A 17,233-nucleotide genomic window follows, 5' to 3' on the forward strand; every position below is an offset into this window, starting at 1 on the left:
CCTTCACAGATGTGTAAGTTACCCGTGTGTTTTTGATTACGACGTTGTTAGAATAGTATATACACTACCGTTCAAAAGTTTAGGGTCACATTGAAATGTCCTTATTTTTGAAAGAAAAGCACTGTACTTTTCAATGAAGATAACTTTAAACTAGTCTTAACTTTAAAGAAATACACTCTATACATTGCTAATGTGGTAAATGACTATTCTAGCTGCAAATGTCTGGTTTTTGGTGCAATATCTACATAGGTGTATAGAGGCCCATTTCCAGCAACTATCACTCCAGTGTTCCAATGGTACAATGTGTTTGCTCATTGGCTCAGAAGGCTAATTGATGATTAGATAACCCTTGTGCAATCATGTTCACACATCTGAAAACAGTTTAGCTCGTTACAGAAGCTACAAAACTGACCTTCCTTTGAGCAGATTGAGTTTCTGGAGCATCACATTTGTGGGGTCAATTAAACGCTCAAAATGGCCAGAAAAAGAGAACTTTCATCTGAAACTCGACAGTCTATTCTTGTTCTTAGAAATGAAGGCTATTCCACAAAATTGTTTGGGTGACCCCAAACTTTTGAACGGTAGTGTAAATATAAGGTATACACACATTTTACGGCCTCATTACTGTAACAAATGAATAGCAATATTGCCGAAAACAAGAAAATATTGTTTTGGTACAATCGCGCCCCTCAATCACCAGAAGGCACCAAAAAAAACATGAACTCAGAGCTTTGATGAGCATAAATAAGTTATTTACAACAGGGTTCCCCAACCTTTTTTCCACCAGGGACCGGTTTAATGTATGCATTACTTTTACGGACCAGCTTTCTACGTGTGGCAGATAAAAACAGCAAAAAAATTAGCCTTTGGCTACAATCTGAAAGTTAAGTCGGAGAAAATGCGGTAGTTTATAAATTAACTAGATGAGGCAATTCCTGGAGGAATCGCATGTGAACGCTCCAATGCTGACAGAATGAAGTATGAATGTAAGAATAGTTTGAATGTTGAAGCATTTGAATTTCCAGGAAAACCAGGATTTGGTTTGGAACTTGGGAAAGACTTAGTTTGAATGTCCAGAATGAGTGGAATATGTTGAAGGTGGAATATTTTGAATAGGTTGAAAAATGTTGGAATTGTGAAAGAGTGAAAAATGGATAATTAATTTGGAATGGGGAAAATGTCCCTAAAAACTGAGAATTCTTGGAAATCCGGGAATTTTTTTCACAGTTTTTGAAAGGGATCACAGGCTGAATATTTTGAAGTTGGGACCGTTTGAGTGGGAGCTGTGGAACTTTGAAAAAATGCCCCATTCTTTTCAATGGGAATTTCTTGGAAATTTGGGGATTTCAGGGAAAAAAGGGAATTTTTGGGAAAATGCATAAATATTTGAATCTTCGGAATGAGTTGAAATGGTTGGTGTTGGAATTTTTCAAATCGGTGGAGAAATGTTGAAGTAGTAACATCTTTAATTGATAAATGGTATTAAGGAATTTGAAATGGGTTGAAAAATGTGGAAGGAGTGGTCGCCAGAAAAAAGAATTCTGGGAATTCCTGGGGAAAAAATTTTAACTTGAAAAAAACATAGTTTCAATGTCCAGGATGAGTGGAATATGTTGAAGGTGGAATGGTTTGATTCGGTTGGAAAAATGTGGAAATGGTGGAAGTTTGAAAAATGGCCAATTCATTTTGAATGGGGAAAAATGTTCCAGAAAACCTTGAATTCTGGGAATTTTGGGAATATGTCAACGGAAAGCCGGCGATTGGAATGGTTTGAGTCGGATGAAAAAAGTGGAAGGTAAATAAAGCACGCCGAAATCTGGTGAAGAAGAAGAAGAAGAAGAAGAAGAAGAAGAAGAAGAAGAAGAAGAAGAAGAAGAAGAAGAAGAAGAAGAAGAAGAAGAAGAAGAAGAAGAAGAAGAAGAAGAAGAAGAAGAAGAAGAAGAAGAAGTTGAATAAAAATAGATTAATTTTGGTGTAGAAAACCTCATTAATTGTGTGAATGCTTTAGAGCAGTGGTTCTCAAATGGGGGTACACGTACCCCTGGGGGTACTTGAAGGTATGCCAAGGGGTACGTGAGATTTTTTTTAAATGTCTGTCAAAAAGAACTGTGAAAAGAAATGCAACAATGCAATATTCAGTGTTGACAGCTAGATTTTTTGTGGACATGTTCCATAAATATTGATGTTAAAGATTTCTTTTTTTGTGAAGAAATGTTTAGAATTAAGTTCATGAATCCAGATGGATCTCTATTACAATCCCCAAAGAGGGCACTTTAAGTTGATGATTACTTCTATGTGTAGAAATCTTTATTTATAATTGAATCACTTGTTTATTTTTCAACAAGTTTTTAGTTATTTTTATATGTTTGTTTCCAAATAGTTCAAGAAAGACCACAACAAATGAGCAATATTTTGCACTGTTATACAATTTAATAAATCAGAAACTGATGACATAGTGCTGTATTTTACTTCTTTATCTCTTTTTTTCCAACCAAAAATGCTTTGCTCTGATTAGCGGGTACTTGAATTAAAAAAATGTTCACAGGGGGTACATCACTGAAAAAAGGTTGAGAACCACTGCTTTAGAGCATTCACACAATTAATGTTGCTGTGCGGCCCGGTAGCATATGCGTCACAGACCGGTACCGGTCCCCAGACCGGTGGTTGGGGACCACTGATTTACAACACAGTTAACAGTTATTTACATGTACAAGACTTCAGAACTTATTAAACTTAACCAAGTCCTGCCTGCTTTCTCTCTCATTCTAGCAACACACTGTGTCTACTTATTTACTGCACCAAAATCAATGTTGTCAATTATTGAACTACTCAAAGATGAACAGTAATTACCCGACCTAAAATATTCCACTGTGCAACTTATTTTTAGAAATAATGCGTACTTTTTCATTACTAAAAAAAAATGTTTTTGACAAAAAGGCCATAAAACACCAAATAAAATCTAAAAACTTTATACTATTAGATTGATTTAAGTTGTTAAAAGATTGTGTTACGTGTGGGGGGTCGCAGCTTGCTGCAAGGTTCGTTCCCCCCGGGATGCAGACAGACCACTCCGGACAGGACGTGCAGGTAGGAACATGATTTAGTCTTAGAAATCAAACAAGTACCAAAAGCAGAAAACTAGCCAGAGGAGAAATGTGCTGATCGCACTTAGCATAGGCTAGAAGACAAGGTATACTCACGTAACTGTAGCATGAAGCAAACAAAGAAGCCAGGCCGACTGACCGGCAAAGGCAGGCTTAAATAATGCCTCTGATTAGTGATCGGGAAACAGGTGAGCGTCCCGAACGCCAATCAGAGACAGGTGGAAATAATAAGTAACCATGGTAACTAAAAACAAACTCAAGGGTGTATAAAAACAGGAACTAAGAGAGTCCAAAACTAACAGAAAATAACAAAACATGATCCGGGCCACGGATCATGACAGATTTCAATCATTTAAATTGTTTCTAAAATGATTTTTTGCTAACATGTATAGAGATTCATTTGTGTCTTTATTACACATTTTTGACACTAATGCTAGGTTCACACCAACGGCGCTTTAAAGCGGCATGCAAAGCGGCGTTAAAGCGTAACAAAGCGTGATTAAAGCGTGAGGGTCCTAATGGATGGTGGGAAAGCTTGTAGTGAAGCGGGACATGCGGCAAGTTCGCCAAAAAATTTTAAACGGTTTAAAAAAATTCTGCGCTCTGTCAAGAATGGAATAAAGCGCCGAGAGCGTATCAAAGCATGACAAAGCTCAGCAAAACTTGACTAAAAGCGTAGGAAAGCTTAACAGATCTTGGTTCAAAGCGCGGACCCCTACAAATAGGAAGTGACTGTGATATTGATTAGTGACATGTAAAACCAACACAGGATTACAAATCCATTCTCTTTTGCATCATTGCCTTTTTTATACGATGATCACTGTTTCTGTACTTCTTTAGAGTTTTCTGTTTGATGTTGCAGTTTGACATTACTGTCTATAATTTTTCTGTATGAAAATGTTAATAATAAAGAGAATATGTTACGTTTTATAAAAGAAATGTCTTTAATTAATTTCAACTAGCATAAGAAATGAAAGATAGATATTTATTAAGATGACAAAAATAAAAGAAATGAAGATATAAAACATAATATAACGAGAAAAAAAAGAGAAATTGAAAAAAGAAATGAATATAAAAAATGGGTGGATAAAACAAATGCCTTTTAATATTTTCAACTAGCATGAAAGATAGATATTTATTAAGATGACAAAAATAAAAGAAATGAAGATATAAAACATAATATAACGGAAAAAAAAGAGAAATTGAAAAAATAAATGAATATAAAAAATGGGTGGATAAAACAAATGCCTTTTAATATTTTGAACTAGCATGAAAGATAGATATTTATTAAGATGACAAAAATAAAAGAAATGAAGATATAAAACATAATATAACGGAAAAAAAAGAGGAATTGAAAAAATAAATGAATATAAAAAATGGGTGGAAAAACAGTATACTGAGTTTTTTACATTTTTTTCTTATTTTTGTTGTAACAATGCACAACAGAGCTTGATAATCGTGTCAGAGCCTGATTTAAAGCGTCAGGATCGCATCAAAGCGTAATAAAGTTCAATAAAGCGTAATAAAACGTATCAAAACGTGATTTAAAGCGTATCAAAGAGGGATCAAAGCGTGAGGAACGGTAAGAAAGCGGCAACTAATTTGTATCAGAGCGTATCAAAGCATAACATTACTTCAGAGATCGGGATATTCGTGGAAAAATTGACAAAAATGACGGCGCTTTGCTCGCCGCTTGAAAGCGCGGCAAGCGCCGTTGGTGTGAACCAGGCATAAATGTTTATGTTAAAATGTTGGGCTCACACAGCTATAATATGGTAGCACATGTCAAATAGCGTTAATGTAAAAGTATTTTCTCCAAACTACAAATTAATTTCGGAATGTTTTCATGTCCTTGGCTGTAATTTGTGTCTCTCAACGTTTCTGTTAGCAACACGACGGGCACTTCACCGTCATCCAGTTGGTTGGCATGCTGCGTGGCATCGCCTCGGGCATGAAGTACCTGTCGGACATGGGCTACGTTCACAGAGACCTGGCCGCCCGCAACATCCTGGTCAACAGCAACCTGGTGTGTAAAGTCTCAGACTTTGGACTGTCCCGAATCCTGGAGGACGATCCTGAGGCTGCTTACACCACAACGGTACACCAGAACCTTTTGTTCCTGAACAGTTTACCGTGAATTTCTGAGTATAAGACGCTACTTTTTTCCTACGCTTTGGACCCTGTGGCTTGTAAAACGGTGCAGCTAATTTATGGATTTTTCTTCATTAAACCTCTAAAGGCTTAGTGGCCACATGCGTGGACAGCACCTTTTAGCTCTTATTTCCAAAATTGTGTACACTACTGAATTGGGGTCTTATGGCCGCTTATGTGGACACTTACACTGCCATCTGGTGGTGTCAGAAGAGTATAACATACAATGGAATTTGGAAAAAAAAAAGTGTAAAAACAAGAATTAGCATGTCACTAAACATGAAGTACACGTTTGTGTACTCATGGACTGAGTACATCATATTAAAAGATGATTCTTAGTTTTTTGTTCTAATTAGGGTCTAATAAGCGCAAAGAGAAATAGAAAAAAGCATGTAAACAAACAGCTTGGGCCTTAAGAGGTTAATTAACGGGCATAATGAATATAGGTTTTTTTTCAAAACAAGCAAAGACACTGGATCGTTATTTTTTGTGCTATGGCGCCATCTTTTGGATGGGTTTGCTCACTGCACACGTTTCTACTTGTATGGATTATTCATTCATGATTCCAAGCAACGTTTGTAAGTTTTACAATATAACTAAAACAATTCTTAACTTACTAAACCGTCCCACGTGTGACGTCTGTGGAAGTGTTCTCATGCATATTTGTACGTGGTATCGTAAAATAATGAAGCTAGCTGCGTTAGCATTAGCTAATACACTAACAGGTTTGTGAGTGGTCTGCGTTATTATTTACAATTATATTCGCCAAAACGTCACCGTGGAGTTATTGAGTCTGTTTAGCTCGTTTGGAGAGCTAAACCCACTAGCTTCCGCAGCTAGTGGGTCCATGACCATGACTTCTGCTTTGTTTGATCAGCCGTTTTACTGCCGTGCACAGACACCGTTTGGAAATATTTAATGTATGTAAACAAACATTTACAAAAATATTAATGTGTAAATAACACATTTGACAACGTTTATATCTGCGGCTTATATCGACAGTAATAATATTAATAAAAATTCTAACAAATCGCTAATAAAAAAAGTATGTATATATATTTTTTTTTTATTTTTTATTTTTTTATTTATCGATTTGTTAGAATTCTTATTAATATTAATACCGTTGTTGATATTTATTTTTGTTTGACTCCCAAAAAGAGTCAAACAAAATAAATATCAACAGTAATAATATTAATGAGAATTCTAACAAATCGCTAAAAAAAAAGTATGTATATATATATTTTTTTATATATATTTTTTTTAATATATCGATTTGTTAGAATTCTTATTAATATTAATACTGTTGTTGATATTTATTTTCGTTTGACTCAAAAAGAGTCAAACAAAATAAATATCAACAGTAATAATATTAATAAGAATTCTAACAAATCGATAAAATATATATATATATATATATATATATATATATATATATATATATATATATATATATATATATATATATATATATATATATATATATATATATATATATATATATATTTTTTTTTTATTATTTTTTTTTAAAATATATATATATATTTTTTTTTTTTATTTTAATCAATTTGTTAGAATTCCTATTAATATTAATTCTGTTGTTGATATTTATTTGATTGATATTTATATTGAGTCTGTTGCGGCTAATATATGGGGGGAAAAAAATATTCAAAACATTTAGTGGGTGTGGCTTAGAGTCCGGAAAATACGGTATGTTGAATGGCATGTAGGAGTGAAATTATTGAGGTGTTTTGAGCCTCCTATTCATACTTTGCATACTATAAGAATCTCCTTATGTAAAAAAAAAAACATTTATTATTGAAGTAAACTTTGGTTGCATCTTATTATATTTTATGTGTGTAAGCAGGGTGGGAAGATCCCGATCCGATGGACCGCTCCAGAGGCCATCGCCTACAGAAAGTTCTCCTCCGCCAGTGACGCTTGGAGTTATGGCATCGTTATGTGGGAAGTGATGTCGTACGGCGAGCGGCCATATTGGGAGATGTCCAACCAGGATGTGAGTACAGTGTTTGTTTCAACCGGAGATTGGTCAATTCGTCGAATAAGCAGAGGCCTACTTAAGTCATTCGGGGGCCGAAGGAAGACTTTGTCATTGGGGCCCTCCGCATAACGAAAACAACATGGTGGTTTGTCATGTTGCTAGAAACTACCGTGCCAGATGCCGCACGATGAGTATCACTTTTACTGTAATTATTCAACATGTAAAAAAGTGGAAGCCATTTTACTGTGTGTGACTGGCATTGTTAGAACAATCTAGATACTACTTTTACTAGTAACGAGTAATCCAATTAATGACTTTAACGTACGTTACAACGCCATTACCGATGCGCTTGATGTAAACATGGTTATATATCGACATGAAAGTGTGTATATATACGTGTATACACATATAAATATATATATACACATATACATATACATATATACATATAGATAGATAGATAGATAGATAGATAGATAGATAGATAGATAGATAGATAGATAGATAGATAGATAGATAGATAGATAGATAGATAGATAGATAGATAGATAGATAGATAGATAGATAGATAGATAGATAGATAGATAGATAGATAGATAGATAGATAGATAGATAGATAGATAGATAGATAGATAGATAGATAGATAGATAGATAGATAGATAGATAGATAGATAGATAGATAGATAGATAGATAGATAGATAGATAGATAGATAGATAGATAGATAAAAATAGTGTTGCATCTGACCAGACTTTCCTCCCAGGGAATTAAAGTCACTGGTCAATCCCAACTTCTTTCAGATGACATATATGCAGAGTAAGAAGGACCATCAAGACAGAATAGGAATATTATCATGTTTTACTGAAGCTTCAGGAGACCAGCCCACATCAATACAATCATACCGTCATCTCGGGATGGTCTAACATTCAAACAGGAAGAGACAACTTCTTGAATACGCAAACAGCCCCCACCCTCTCCAGAAAGGAATACAGGCTCATTGTTCTACTACAGTTAAGATTTAAAGGGAGTACTCCAACTCCTACATTGCAAGCCTTCAAGGTAACACGCACAGTTTACTTGCGGACATACAATGAAAAAATAGAAAGAGTACAAATGGAAAAACACTATCTGCTTTAAACATGACTATGAATAAAGAAAGAACTCTTAAACATATATGCATTCTCCACAATAGATAGATAGATAGATAGATTTATATATATAGATATATATACTGTATACTGTAAATTCCTAATGGATTAATATGGGTGTAATTCTGAATTATTTTATAGTGTATGGGCATGTTTTTAATATATTATAATAAATTGTGTTATGTGTGACAATGTCTGTTGGCATTTTGTGTTGGTTCGATTACTTTTTTTTCCACCATGACTAGGGAAGGTTGTTTGCATAGGGTCAAATAAGTGAATGCTGTGCTTAATTTCATTCAAAGCATGATAAGTGGACATAGACCTGAATTACTCATGTTGTCCACTAGATTGCGACAAAGCGGCAGCATTTAGATCGAATTTTTAAATGAATTGAAATGTCCTCGCAGCCAGATTCCTTACTAAACTCATGACGTTGAAGACGTGGGCGGGCCGCACATGGCCCACGAGGCGTAGTTTGGACACCCCGGATACAAAGTTAATTATGCGGTTTGAACACAATCAATTAGTTCAGATTTGAAAGCCTTTTTTTTTTGGTGAATTGTAGATGATCTGTGTGTACCCCGACTTAAACAAGTTGAAAAACGTATTCGGGTGTTACCATTTAGTGGTCAATTGTACGGAATATGTACTTCACTGTGCAACCTACTAATAAAAGTCTCAATCAATCAATCAATCAATCAATCAATGTATACTATACCTGGAATGATACCCAAAGTGCTTTACATTAAACATCACATTCACACACTGATGGAAGTTTCCCAGTGGAAACTGAAATATTCATGAAATAGGTATTAACTGTACAGGAAATTAATCATTTTAACATTTTGTAACACATGTAAAAAACTGTAACTAGTGTCGATATTGAGATGTACAAACAATAAGTCCGCTAACACAGCTAACTTCGCAATGTCTTTTAAAGATATACACTCAATGTTGCATAATATTTATCTAGTCATAATATATGTAATTATGTTAAATGTTCATTTATCCATTTACTTGATCATTTATATTGTTTTTTGCATGTAAAATTATAATTATTCCCTATAAAATGTCTTTCTGTCAATATTTTTTGGCTAATTGGGTTTACATTAATTATTTCTTAAGGGAGAAATTGCTTCGTTTTTTGTCTGACTTTGCGCAGCGGATTACTCCTGAGGTTTCTACAAAGTACTGTGGGAAAATTACTGAAAAAAGCTTCATGGTCGGTCATACAAGCGTCGAAAGCAGTGAACCTCTCTAAAAGATGAAAATCAATGCGAAGAAGAGGGAAAGAGCGTTAAGGTCAAAGGTTGATCCTACTTTGATGCAGTTGAGAGGAAGTTTCAAGCTGCAGCTTCAGTTGGCCTGAGTGACCTGCTGATCCCTCCGCTATGGTCAAGGATTGCAAGGCCATGGAAGCATATCCATCCCTCACTCAGCTCAATGTGAAAGCTGCACACATAATCCCTTCAGACTCTTATACACACCCAACATGTATCTATACACACACACACACACACACACAACATGTAGCTATACGCCGACACACACACACCTTACTGGGGTCATGGTGTTCAGGGAGGATTTGTGTTGTTTGAGAATTGCTTCAAAGTGCTTTGTAAGACAAATCTTCCAACCTGCAGTCTGGCAGCATCAACTAATTCAAGATCATCATGTAGATGCACACATTGACTACATACATACAGCACCGGCTGGGAAATGTTTGTGCACAGGAAATCGAGCATTTAAAGGGGAACTGCACTTTTTTCAAATTTTGTCTATCATTTACAAGACAAGAACATATGTTTTTCTTTTGTTTGCTATTTCCTACAGCAACAGCAACACGATTAATCATGGCATACTTCATGACAGACAACAACGTTTACTTTGGGACAAGTTATGATCCAGAAACATATATTTCTGAGCCTGAATGACTATTTTTGATGATTGATTATTGATTAAACAAAAATAAATATCAACAGTAAAAATATTAATAAGAATTCTAACAAATCGCTAATAAAAAAAATATGTATATATATATATATTTTTTATTTTTTTTATTTTTTTATTTATCGATTTGTTAGAATTCTTATTAATATTAATACTGTTGTTGGTATTTATTTTTGTTTGACTCTCAAAAAGAGTCAAACAAAATAAATATCAACAGTAATAATATTAATGAGAATTCTAACAAATCGCTAAAAAAAAGTATGTATATATATATATATATATATATATATATATTTTTTTTTTATATATATATTTTTTAATATATCGATTTGTTAGAATTCTTATTAAAATTAATACTGTTGTTGATATTTATTTTCGTTTGACTCAAAAAGAGTCAAACAAAATAAATATCAACAGTAATAATATTAATAAGAATTCTAACAAATCGATTAAAAAAATATATATATATATTTATTTTTTTATTGATTTGTTAGAATTCTTATTAATATTAATACTGTTGTTGATGTTTATTTGATTGATATTTATATTGACTCAAAAAGAGTCAAACAGAAATAAATATCAACAGTAATAATATTAATAAGAATTCTAACAAATCGATTAAAAAAAAATATATATATATATTATTAATTTGTTATCAATTTGTTAGAATTCTTATTAATAAATTAACAAATCGATTTAACAAATCAATAAAAAAAATATATATATACATAGATATATATATTATTATAAAAAATTGTATCGATTTGTTAGAATTCTTATTAATATTAATACTGTTGCTGATATTTATTTTTGTTTGACTCTTATTGATTTTTTCTGTCATGTTTGTGTGTTTGCTCAATTGCTCTGTTGATTGCTAATCGGGATTGGTTCGGAATTGTACTATGTATTATTGTACTGTTATGTTTTATTTTGGACTGATTATAAAATTAAAATTAAAATTAAAATATAAAAAAATTTCAGTAAATTAAGAATCGTTACAAATCGCGATCCGTTCAAAAACAGATTTTTTTCCCCATACCCCTTATAAGCTAGTTATCTCTATGTGATCACAGCGCCGCTAAAAAAAAATTGCGAATACTTACCGGTAGTTAATATTCAGGTCACGAGATGTAAATGGAGTATAGTTGCCGCTTTTTGGATGTTTTTTGCTTTGTTTTATGGGCGGAATAGCGTGCTCCCATTACCTGCATTTTTAGCCAGATTTTAGATTTCAGCGTTATTATGCACATGCCAATATGAGATGAAAACAATCCCACCTTTTTCCTGTGCTTGCGACGAATGTCGTAGCTTTACATTGCCGTCTGTACGCAGGTGATTCTGTCCATTGAGGAGGGCTACCGGCTTCCAGCACCGATGGGCTGCCCTGTGGCGCTGCACCAGCTGATGCTGCACTGCTGGCAGACGGAGAGAAGTCGTCGGCCCAGATTCACAGATGTCGTCTCCTTCTTGGACAAACTCATCCGCAACCCCAGCAGCTTACTGCCGCTGGTAGAAGACATTCAGAGGTAGGTTAGGTACACTCCTTATTTGCGCCTTTACACCTTGGAAATATTACTGTATGTCAAACCTGGGCAAAATACGGCCCATTAAGATTTTTTAAGTCTTAAACTATAGAAAGTATTTCCGTGGTCGAAATCTGTGCTTTTGAGTGTTATAGGAGTTATTACGGTAATCTACGTCACAGCAGCTCAGACTAGGAACAAAGCAGAGTGGGTGGGGTTTGTTTTCAGAGCAGCCAGCCATATTTTTACAACAAAGTTCTGCAAAAAAGTGATAATATATCATATTGTAGGTGTTTATTACACTTGTCATTCATATGTTGCTGTTTGTTGCATTGTTATTGTGTTTTAATTGAATGTAAAAGATGTCTATTGAGGAACTGGTCTAAGAAGTAAAAGATGTTGTTAATATTCAGTGTTTTATTGTTCGTAGTTAATATTGTAAAGCCCACTTTCTTTACATTCATGCACATTTTGGGTGTCCCATTCAGTAAAAAACTGTAAAATTCCATTCCGTTTTTTTTTTTAGGTGGTCTGTCGTAATGTTTTTAGAATTCTATTGGACATTGTGACTTTTGGTATTAGCGTTCCTGACAAAAAGGGACCCAAACACACATAATGTACAACAGATTTTGTTGCACGCTCCCAGTCTGTGGAACACTCTCCCTGACCACCTGAGGGCACCACAGACTGTGGATGCTTTTAAAAAAGGCTTAAAGGCCTACTGAAATGAATTTTTTTTATTTAAACGGGAATAGCAGATCCATTCTATGTGTCATACTTGATAATTTCGCGATATTGCCATATTTTTGCTGAAAGGATTTAGTAGAGAAAATCGACGATAAAGTTCGCAACTTTTGCTCGCTGATAAAAAAAGCCTTGCCTTTACCGGAAGTAGCGTGACGTCACAGGAGGTAATATTCCTCACAATTTTCCTTTGTTTACAATGGAGCGAGAGAGATTTGGAGCGACAAAGCGACGATTACCCCATCAATTTGAGTGAGGATGAAAGATTCGTGGATGAGGAACGTTAGAGTGAAGAACTAGAGGCAGTGCAGGACGTATCTTTTTTCGCTCTGACCGTAACTTAGGTACAAGCTGGCTCATTGGATTCCACACTCTCTCCTTTTTCTATTGTGGATCACGGATTTGTATTTTAAACACCTCGGATACTATATCCTCTTGAAAATGAGAGTCGAGCACGCGAAATGGACATTCAAAGTGACTTTTATCTCCACGACAATACATCGGTGACACACTTAGCTACTGAGCTAACGTGATAGCATCGTTCTCAAATGCAGATAGAAACAAAATAAATAAACCCCTGACTGGAAGGATAGGCAGAAGATCAACAATACTATTAAACCATGTACATGTAACTACATGGTTAATAATTCTCAGCCTGGTAAGGCTTAACAATGCTGTTGCTAACGACGCTAAGGCTAATTTAGCAACTTAGCAACCGGACCTCACAGAACTATGATAAAAACATTAGCGCTCCACCTACGCCAGCCAGCCCTCATCTTCCCATCAACAGCCGTGCTCACCTGCGTTCCAGCGATCAACGGCGCGACGAAAGACTTCATCCGTGAGTTTGGCGGCTAGCATCGGCTAGGCGTCTGCTAAGTCCTTGTTGTGTTGCTACAGCCAGCCGCTAATACACCGATCCCACCTACAACGTTCTTCTTTGCAGCCTCCATTGTTCATTAAACAAATTGCAAAAGATTCACCAACACAGATGTCCAGAATACTGTGGAATTATGAAATGAAAACAAGAGCTTGTTGTATAGGATTCTCCGGGCTCCGAATACTTCCCTTGTCCTCGTGACGTCACACGCATACGTCAGCATAATAAAACGTTTTTAACAGGAAGTGTGGCGGGAAATTTAGAATTGCACTTTATAAGTTAACCCGGCCGTATTGGCATGTGTTGCAATGTTAAGATTTCATCATTGATATATAAACTATCAGACTGCGTGGTCGCTAGTAGTGGCTTTCAGTAGGCCTTTAAAAACCCTTCTTTTTAAAAAAAAAAGCCTTTTTTTAGATATATGCATACTAGTTTTAGCTATTTGGCTGTTCTAGTTTTTATTTTTTTTAATCTTTTTATTTATTTATTTTTTAATACACTGTAGCACTTTGAGGTTGTTTACTCTATGTAAAGTGCTTTTTACAAATAAAATATATTATTATTATTATTATTATTTTTACAGCTAAATGTGTACCGGTACATATAATTTATACACACACATTGGCCCCCCAGACACATTTTTTTCTCTCAAAGTGGCCCCCGAGGCAAAATATTTGCCCAGCTCTGCTGTACGTGTTTACCTTGGAAAAGGGACAGTTACCTCGTAGTCCGATAGTTAGCCCCGTGGAGCATCAAGGTAGATTGTACCTGGAGAATGCATATTTCTGACAACGCATCAGCTACAATGTGACACACGAGCAGTATAAATCCTCCCAGCTCGGAAAACAGTTCCAAATTCAAGATGCACATAAAAATTGCTGGCAGTATCTGATATTAACAGCTTTTCTGATTAAATCAGTCTACCAGAGTCTCCGGGGGAGGAAATGGACTACCCAATGTTCATCTCCATTGGCGACTGGCTGGACTCCATCAAAATGAGCCAATACAAAAGCAACTTTATGGCGGCGGGCTACGACACGCTGGATTCAGTAGCGAGGATGAGCATCGAGTGAGTAGCCCGGCCAGAACATTACAGCGTGGTTTGGAAGTGAAGTCTGTTATTATTGGCCACAGTTATACTGTACACACACATGCATGGTGCAAGTGTGCATAAACACAACATTAACCGCACTAGAGACGCCGAATAACTCACTTGGTCAAACTTTCTTAAATCTTCTTCAAACTATGAACTACTGTCATTATTATTATTATTTTTGTATCTACTTGAATATTCTGACATATGCAGTAGTTTACAGATGTGTAGTACTGTATTATTCGGACTATAAGGCACACTTAAAATCCTTTCATTTGCTGAAAACTCGACAGTGCGCCTTATAACCCGGTGCGCCTAATGTACGGAATAATTCTGGTTGAAGCCATTTTATTTGGTAAATGGTGTTATTATAAGTGTGACCAGTAGACGGCAGTCATACATAAGAGGAACGTGTAGGCTGCAATATGACTCAAGTAAACAACACCAAAATTGTATATGTATTCGCTCAAAAATCTATCAAAATGTTCTAGTAGGACTTTGGTAAGCTATGAAGCCGCACCGCTTGATGGATTGTACTGTGAGCGGCATAGCTCGGTTGGTAGAGTGGCCGTGCCAGCAACTTGAGGGCTCCAGGTTCGATTCCCGCTTCCGCCATCCTAGTCACTGCCGTTGTGTCCTTGGGCAAGACACTTTACCCACTTGCTCCCACTGCCACCCACACTGGTTTAAATGTAACACAGATATTGGGTTTCACTATGTAAAGCGCTTTGAGTCACTAGAGAAAAGCGCTATATAAATATAATTCACTTCACTTGTGCTTCAACATAGGAGTATTATTATGGTGTGTGTGTATAAGGTAAGACATATTATCTGGCGTTTTGTTTCGCAATATTATGCAAAAGGAACTTTTCTTACCTTCTGGTACCTGCTGATGTGTATTTGGGATCTGCATAAGTCCTGAAAATTTGCGCGAGTCCGCCATTGTAGTCCATGCCGACGCCGTAGTCGATTAGCTTCTTCTTTTTCTCTATCTTCTTGTTATAGGACAGTAATCCTCCACTGTTGCCATTTGTAATATAAAGTACTGTAAAGTTCTTACTTATATCTGTCAGTAAACTCGCCATGAAAGCGCTAAATCAGGGGTCACCAACCTTTTTGAAACCAAGAGCTACTTCTTGGGTACTGATTAATGCGAAGGGCTACCAGTTTGATACACACTTAAATAAATTGCCGGAAATAGCCAATATGCTCAATTTACCTTTAACTCTATGTTATTATTAATAATTAATGATATTTACACTTAATTGAACGGTTTAAAAGAGGAAAAAACACGAAAAAAATGACATTCAAATTTTGAAACATAGTTTATCTTCAATTTCGACTCTTTAAAATTCAAAATTCAACTGAAAAAAAGAAGAGAAAAACTAGCCAATTCGAATCTTTTTGAAAAAATTAAAAAAATAATTTATGGAACATCATTAGTAATTTTTCCTGATTAAGATTAATTTTAGAATTTTGATGACATGTTTTAAATAAGTTAAAATCCAATCTGCACTTTGTTAGAATATATAACAAATTGGACCAAGCTATATTTCTAACAAAGACAAATCATTATTTCTTCTAGATTTTCCAGAAATTTTTTTTTAAAATAAATTCAAAAGACTTTGAAATAAGATTTAAATTTGATTCTACAGATTTTCTAGATTTGCCAGAATAATTTTTTTGAATTTTAATCACAATAAGTTTGAAGAAATACTTCACAAATATTCTTCGTCGAAAAAACAGAAGCTAAAATGAAGAATTAAATTAAAATGTATTTATCATTCTTTACAATAAAAAAAATAAGTTTACTTGAACATTTATTTAAATTGTCAGGAAAGAAGAGGAAGGAATTTAAAAGGTAAAAAGGTATATGTGTTTAAAAATCCTAAAATCATTTTTAAGGTTGTATTTTTTCTCTAAAATTGTCTTTCTGAAAGTTATAAGTAGCAAAGTAAAAAATGTTATGAATTTATTTAAACAAGTGAAGACCAAGTCTTTAAAATATTTTTTTGGATTTTCAAATTCTATTTGAGTTTTGTCTCTCTTAGAATTAAAAATGTTGGGCAAAGCGAGACCAGCTTGCTATGAATAAATAAAATTTAAAAAATAGAGGCAGCTCACTGGTAAGTGCTGCTATTTGAGCTATTTTTAGAACAGGCCAGCGGGCTACTCATCTGGTCCTTACGGGCTACCTGGTGCCCGCGGGCACCGCTTTGGTGACCCCTGCGCTAAAACATACCGGTGTAGTGAGTTTACATTATTCACCCAAGGAACTTTAGTTATTAGAGAGTTCCGGTCGGACGGTTTTTCACGGGACACATTTCCGGCGGATGAGGAGATGCTGCTCCGTTATCGATGGAAGTAAAGTGTGAATGTCATTAAAACAGTTAGCTCCATCTTTTGACACTTCTTCCACTCCCGTCCTTGCACGCTACACCGCTACAACAAAGATGACGGGGAGAAGACGCTGTCGAAGGTGAGCCACGTAAATAAGACCGGCGCATCCTGAAGAGACTGTCAGAAAGCGGCTTGAAGATGATGTGTAAAACATCATCTATGCAACATTTTGAGCAAAGAACCACCATTACATGTTGTGTAGACCACAAGGAAGTCTTTTACATTTAGAAAAAAATCA

The 17,233-nt window shown here is 35.2% G+C and overlaps 1 protein-coding gene across 1 annotated transcript in view; it reads left to right on the forward strand.

The window, feature by feature from the left end:
* epha6 (eph receptor A6) overlaps positions 1-17,233 on the forward strand; it is a 391,998-nt gene that overhangs the window by 370,133 nt on the left and 4,632 nt on the right. The window contains 4 exon segments of the mRNA XM_062067464.1: positions 4,993-5,202; positions 7,120-7,269; positions 11,685-11,878; positions 14,422-14,571. Of these exon segments, the coding sequence (XP_061923448.1) occupies positions 4,993-5,202; positions 7,120-7,269; positions 11,685-11,878; positions 14,422-14,571 (704 nt within the window).

This window comes from Entelurus aequoreus, linkage group LG13, assembly GCF_033978785.1.
Source record: "Entelurus aequoreus isolate RoL-2023_Sb linkage group LG13, RoL_Eaeq_v1.1, whole genome shotgun sequence".
Taxonomy (NCBI): Eukaryota; Metazoa; Chordata; class Actinopteri; order Syngnathiformes; family Syngnathidae; genus Entelurus; species Entelurus aequoreus.